At 45.7% G+C, this 6845-nt stretch overlaps 1 protein-coding gene across 1 annotated transcript; it reads right to left on the bottom strand.

Moving 5' to 3' along the window:
• Positions 1-1663: 1663 nt before the first annotated feature.
• On the bottom strand, positions 1664-4920 carry LOC128399464 (flagellum-associated coiled-coil domain-containing protein 1-like). Its single transcript, XM_053360951.1, has 3 exons — positions 4457-4920; positions 3170-3279; positions 1664-1950 (listed from the first exon to the last, which is right to left on the bottom strand). Exons 1-3 carry the CDS (start codon positions 4535-4537, stop codon positions 1872-1874), a joined length of 270 nt encoding a protein of 89 aa, XP_053216926.1. The 5' UTR covers positions 4538-4920; the 3' UTR covers positions 1664-1871.
• Positions 4921-6845: the final 1925 nt, after the last annotated feature.

Genomic DNA, 6845 nt, shown 5'->3' with positions numbered 1-6845 from the left:
GACGGAACCCTGAGGCACCCCACAAGTGAGAGCCCAGGGGTCTGAACACTCATCCCCCCCCACCACTTTCTGAACACGGCCCAGGAGGAAGGAGCGGAACCACTGTATGACAGTGCCCCCAGCTCCCAGCCCCTGAAGACGGTCCAGAAGGATGTTATGGTCAATGGTATCAAACGCCGCTGAGAGATCCAGCAGAACTAGGAAACAGCTCTCACCTTTGTCCCTAGCCCGCTGGAGATCATCAACCAGTGCGACCAAGGCAGTTTCAGATGTTACATTGTGCCTAGTTCAGTCATCTTGGGTTTTTTTTTAATATGCTGCACCAATCCACCTGATTAATTAATTGGGATGAGATCACATACAGTGGTACCTTGATTTACGAACTTAATCTGTTATGGAAGTCCGTTCTAAAACCAAACTGTTCTTAAACCAAGACGTGCTTTCCCATAGCAGCGGGGGACTCAATTTACAAATGGAACACACGCTCAAAAGGAAGCGGAACATGTTCTGCTTCCAAGGCAAAGTTCACAAACCAAAACACCTACTTCCGGGTTTGCAGCGTTCTTAATCCTAGTTCATAAACTAAGCTGTTCTTAAACCAAGGTACCACTGTACTGAGAATGTCTGCATTATCTACCTGTGGCTTTTAGCTCAAGTTCTGTTACGGTGCCTTCATTAAAAGGAACAGTTCAAATGTGAGATCACATGTACTCAAGTTCTGGAAAGTTCCAGCCAGAAGAGCTTCTATTGGCTGGTAAATTCTGATTAGGTTTGATTTCCTAAAAAGTGGGTTTTTCCTTTATTGAGTATTCTCCCCCCCACCCCCAATGTCTGTGCACATGTCCGCTAGTTATTCCTGAGTTATGTGTGTCAGATGTCAAAGGCAACGTAGTCTATCTTTTATTTTCCCCATTCCCAACTTTATAGCAGTATTCTATTTGTACTGAGTACTTGATCTTTCAAGCTACTATTTTTATATAATTGCAATTAACTACCTCACATGTTTTAATGGACACGGGTGGCACTTTGGTCTAAACCACTGAGCATTGGGCTTGCCGATCAGAAGGTGGGCGGTTTGAATCCCTGCGACGGGGTGAGCTCCCGTTGTTCTCTCCCTGCTCCTGCCAACCTAGCAGTTCGAAAGCACACCAGTGCAAGTAGATAAATAGGTACCGCTCCGGCGGGAAGGTAAACGGCGTTTCCGTGCGCTGCTCTGCTTCGCCGGAAGCGACTTAGTCATGCTGGCCACATGACCCGGAAGCTGTACGCCGGCTCCCTCGGCCTATAGAGCGAGATGAGCACCACAACCCCAGAGTCGTCCGCGACAACCTAATGGTCAGGGGTCCCTTTACCTTTGCCTCACATGTTTTAGGTGGGCTTTATGGCATAACACCTGATTCCCATTTTCTTGGCCTACCGGTTAGTGTGCTCCTGGTTCAGAGGTCGGAGTGTGCTTTTTCGCTCTTGCATTTCTGAATCTCAAGGGACATCTAATAAGGTCTTGGGACCTCCTGACCCAGACTGGTGGGACAATAAGGAGTTGTGGATGCTTACTACCTCTTGAGACTGGCTTAGGCCACAAGGTTCCTGACTGCCTGACTTCAGTGTTGTGCCCTGAGCCAAAGGGGAAATTTGCAGGAGGGAACAATTATTGGTTTGCATCTTCTGTTCTCAGTTTTATTTTCATGTTGTGAACCATTCTGTGATCTTCAGCTGAAGAGCAGATGCAAATATAAACAAACACGATACAAGATTGAAGTAAAGAACAAATAATCTCCCTTTCTGACTACAGAATTGCGTATGTGGCTTTAAATTCAGGCTTCTGGCAGCATGTCATGGTCAAACCTTTGTTGCTTTTTCCCTGAACAGCCCTAGTCATATGCTTCATAGCTGCCCGATCGCTGGGCCCGTTGATTATAGATCTCTTCATTCTTTTCAATGAGCTTGCGCCTGGGGAGGAGATTAGTAGCATTAGACAATCTTTCTGCACTTATATACAGTGGTACCTCTGGCTACGTACTTAATTCGTTCCGGAGGTCCGTTCTTAGCCTAAAACTGTTCTTAACCTGAAGCACCACTTTAGCTAATGGGGCCTCCTGCCATCGCCGCACAATTTCTGTTCTCATCCTGAAGCAAAGTTCTTAAACCGAGGTAATATTTCTGGGTTAGCGGAGTCTGTAACCTGAAGCGTATGTAACCCGAGATACCACTATATGCAACTACATACAGCAGGGATAGCCAATATGGTGTCTTTTATATAGGTTGTATACTTCCACCATCTTGGCTGTTGAACTTGCCAGTTGGGGCTGATGCAGAGGTATAGTCCCATGATATCTGGAGCGCATCATGTTGGCTATGCCTGTTTTAGCTCCTCAGGTCCTAGTGGGCAGTAGCTACTCATGACTAAGTCCCAATGAAAACCATGGAATCTGATCCAATAAGACTTTAAGTCACTGGGTTGTATCCAATGCCACACAAGCAACTTTCCACTTGCACCATGGGACTTCCTCTCTTCTCTGCATGCATACCCAGAATTTGCTCCAAAGGGGGGGAGGGAGGGAAGGAAGGAAGGAAGGAAGGAAGGAAGGAAGGGGGGAAGGGGAAGGGGAAAGCAAGCTCTTCAGAAGTTTGGAAATTTTAAACATAACAAATTAGGTGACATAAGTACCTAAATCTAAATTTTGAGAACATGTCTGTTAGAGTAAATGAATATTCAAAGGGTTGTAGTAGACTCATAGATTGTGAATCATGGAGTTGGAAGGGAACCCTGAGGATCATCTAATCCAACCCCCTGCAATGCAGGAATATGCAGCTATTCCTTATGGGGCTCGAACCTGCAACCTTGGCATTATCAGCACCCACCCAGCTGTGGTGACAGGTGAACAATATGTCTAGTACAGATGAAAGCCAAGTTATTTTTTCCTGATGAATGTGCTAACCTCTGTTGCAATATAAATCAAGAATTTGCTTCACAAGGAATTCTCACAGAGTGTTTGTTGTGGGGGAGGAAGGGAAAGGAGATTGTTAGCCGCTTTGAGACTCCTTAGGGTAGTGATAAAGCGGGATATCAAATCCAAACTCCTCTTCTTCTGCAGTAAATTGCTTTTAAAACTTCAAAGGTAAATATTTGGCTCACTTTCTGGACTTGGGAGAGATTTTAGCCCCTTACCTGAGCATGGCATTTTCTTCTACCAAAGTAGTGGCGTTAATTCGATATCTCTCTTCAATGGATGCAATTTTTTGCTGGATACTTTTCTCCATTTCCACCAAGGCGGCTTTCTGTAAAGAGGAAGGAAAGGAATGAATGGGCGAGCAGGAAGAAGATGAAACATGTAGTTGCCCAATATCATCCATGTCAAGTGTTAAGTCAAATCTAGCCCTATATTGTTCTCTGCTTCCTGATAATTAGGAGGCGGCTTTGACGGCACAGCTACCTGTGATCCCTTTAAAAGGGAAATGATTAGCGTTAAACCTGGGAACTGGTATGGGGAAGACAGGATTTGAGCCAACCACTCCATAGGGCTAATCTGAGCTTAGTTATTGCACTAGATTATTGCGCTAAACTCCAGCCATTGCAATATTACCTATAGATCAAAGAGTTCGGTTTCCCATCATCCCTCACTTGAGACCTGGGCATTAGTATATTATTAAATATTTACTTCTAAGCCACCTCTTTCCCTGACAGGGACTTGTTGACAATTTTACAATTGCTTGATCATGTACTTCAATGTGTTTGGGTACCCCAAATCCCATCAGCCCCACCCGGCATGGCAAATAGTCATGGATGATGGGAGTTGTAGTCCAATATCTGGAGGTCACAGAAGCTGGGGAAGATAAATGCTATCAGTCCTTCGGGAATATACCTGTTTCAGTCTATCAGAGCACAGGTTGCAATATTCCATCATAGATCAGATGTGGAAAGCACAAGTTAAATGTTGAAAACCATACACATGTGTCAGGGGCTCAGGAGCAGAAGCACAGGGGAGAGAGGAAATGGAAAGAACAAAGGAAGAGGTGGAGCAAGGCTAGAATCTTAAACTGGTGTCAGGGGGGAGGAGATTCAGATGGAGCTTCGGCGGTCTAGAGTTTGAGACGTAGGGCTGCGCGCTGCGGCTGTGGAAGTGAAACTGAACTTCAATAAAGACTTTTATACTTAACAACGAAGCAGCGTTGGTCCTTGTGAGCTGGGACCTAGGGCAGCTCTGACAGTAAGCTCCATCTGCAAAAGTATTCAACCCTCGCAGAGTGAGTTGGCGCAGCGAGGGGCAAAACTTGGTGTTTTGCGAGCTCACGAAGATAGGCAAAGATGACTACAGAGGAGAAGCAGCGTTGGTCCTTGTGAGCTGGGACCTAGGGCAGCTCTGACAACATGCCACAAAACCCGCTTCTAATCACTGCTGGGGTGAGACTCTGGTATCGATGTTTTAAAAATGCTTGGTAATCCCCCAGTTCTCACCTCATTCCGGAGTTCAGTCTCTGTCTTGTGAAGAGTGGCTGCAATAGCATCCAAAGTCTCATTCTTCTCCTTAATTTCCATATCCAAACCCTTTTATTGGACGGAACACATTATTTTAAGATGCTTATATTCTGCACATCCACCACTGTGCAGAGCAACACAAAGACAATTTAAGAACTGTACAATGAAACAAACTAAAAAAAGTACCGTAAGCCATACCTAAAACACCTCTGGAGCCAAAGCACATTCCTAAACAAAGGCCTTCTGGGATACTGGTACTTTTTACATGGCACCAAAGGATCACTGCTGAACGCCTGGAAAAGTTCGCTCCACAAAACCCAGATGCTGTAAAAGCCCTGCTGGATATTTTCTAAATGTAATTTTATAGGTGTTTCAAATTGGTGTAGCAACAGCAAAATAATAACCTTGGCTGCATTGTTTTGTTTTCCATTTTTAGTACCTAAGTTCACAGACTTCTAGAGCTTTTCACTGACAAATTAACCTTTTAGGGCAGGGGATGGAGAACTTGAGGCCAAGGGGCCAAATGCGGCCCTCCACGCTTCTCTTGTCTAGTCCCCTGGACTCTCGCCAGACCACACCCCCTTTCTGTGGGTCCTGCCTGTCATGGGCCTTGCTTCACACCCTCCTTGAATGTTTTTGCCTGGCTGGAATGTGCCATTGAACTCTGATAAGGCCTCTTACTTTTCTGGATGGGGAACACAGGGTGGTGTGAGTATACTGTATGTAGGAACTAGCCTACTGAACAAAGGCAGGGGGTGGAAATGTCTTCATTGCTCTGCACCCTTTCCCATCTGGTTCCGCCCACCACTGCCTAGGGCTGCCCTTTGCAGCCCTAGGGCTGAGCATGCTCAGTGGTCACAGAATGTGCTGCCATAACCTATTGGTGTTTCGCAACTTTCTGACTTGTTACAGGACCTTAGCCAGACCTAGCAGAGTATACACAGAGTTCACAAAAGCAATTGGCAACTTGGCTGCAGACAGGATGGACGAAGCAGGAACCAGGAACTTGTAGTTAAGGTGTTTATTATATTTGTTGTTGTTTAGTCATTTAGTCATGTCCGACTCTTCGTGACCCCATGGACCAGAGCACGCCAGGCACTCCTGTCTTCCACTTCCTCCCGCAGTTTGGTCAAACTCATGCTGGTAGCTTCGAGAACACTGTCCAACCATCTCGTCCTCTGTCGTCCCCTTCTCCTTGTGCCCTCCATCTTTCCCAACACCAGAGTCTTTTCCAGGAAGTCTTCTCTTCTCATGAGGTGGTATTGGAAAAGTATTGGAGCCTCAGCTTCAGGATCTGTCCTTCCAGTGAGCACTCAGGGCTGATTTCCCTAAGAATGGATAGATTTGATCTTCTTGCAGTCTCCTCCAACACCATAATTCAAAAGCATCAATTCTTCGGCGATCAGCCTTCTTTATGGTCCAGCTCTCACTTTCATACATCACTACTGGGAAAACCATAGCTTTAACTATACGAACTATACGGACCTTTGTTGGGAAAGTGATGTCTCTGCTTTGCTTTATTATATACAGTGGACTATTTACGGGAACAGAACAGAACACGGATCTTTGACTACCTCTCTCTGACACGACTCACAACTCTCAACCTCCAACTCCTACTCTCACTGAACTGAACTTGAACTAACACATTCCAGTTAGTAGGCCATTAATCATTATTCCCGTGAGAGAGCTTGACCAATCATGGAGCTGTCTCCATGCCTCTGTATCACCAGGCAGATTACACTCCTTTACATTGCCTTTGCTGTCTGCCAAACCCTAATTGACTCTGTGTGAAGCTGCACGTATTCAGATTCCCAACAGTGTCTGGGAAAGTGAGATGGGGAGGTAATGGACTGGAGTATCCTGAAATAGGGCATAACCGGCTGGCAGGATCACTGAACAGGAGCACTTCAAACGAAAACCTTTCTGCGGATCCTCTTAATACAGTTGTACCTCGGAAGTCGAACGCCTTGCGGGTCAAACGTTTTGGCTCCCGAACGCTGCAAACCCGCAAGTGAGTGTTCTGGTTTGTGAACGTCCTTTGGAACCCAAATGTCTGACGTGGCTTCCGCAGCTTCCGATTGGTTTCTAAACATTTTGGAAGTCGAACGGACTCCATTCGAATTCCATTCGACTTCCGAGGTACAACTGTGCTGTTAACATCCCACCCTTTTACCAAACAATTTCATTATGCCCCACACATTTTATCCTCAAAGCAACCTTGCAAGGTTAGGCTGATAGCTAATTACTCTCATGTTCATGCAGTTTGCTTCATGACTGAACAGGGATTTCAAACCCAGGTCTCTCTGGTCCTAGTCCAAAGCTTAACCACTTCACTATGCTGGTTCCTGAATGTCTTGCCTGTTTGTTT

Source organism: Podarcis raffonei, chromosome 1, assembly GCF_027172205.1.
Source record: "Podarcis raffonei isolate rPodRaf1 chromosome 1, rPodRaf1.pri, whole genome shotgun sequence".
NCBI classification, from domain to species: Eukaryota; Metazoa; Chordata; class Lepidosauria; order Squamata; family Lacertidae; genus Podarcis; species Podarcis raffonei.
The sequence above is the reverse complement of the archived record's forward strand: the minus strand, read 5'-3'. Positions and strand labels throughout refer to the sequence as shown.

Excerpts from the sequence above, each read along its gene's own strand:
- LOC128399464 (XM_053360951.1), bottom strand. The coding sequence starts at position 4,537 with ATGGAAATTAAGGAGAAGAATGAGACTTTGGATGCTATTGCAGCCACT. Across the intron at positions 3,280-4,456 it reads AGACTGAACTCCGGAATGAG|AAAGCCGCCTTGGTGGAAAT; the intron begins GTGAGAACTGGG and ends TCCTCTTTACAG. Across the intron at positions 1,951-3,169 it reads GAAGAAAATGCCATGCTCAG|GCGCAAGCTCATTGAAAAGA; the intron begins GTAAGGGGCTAA and ends TCTCCTCCCCAG.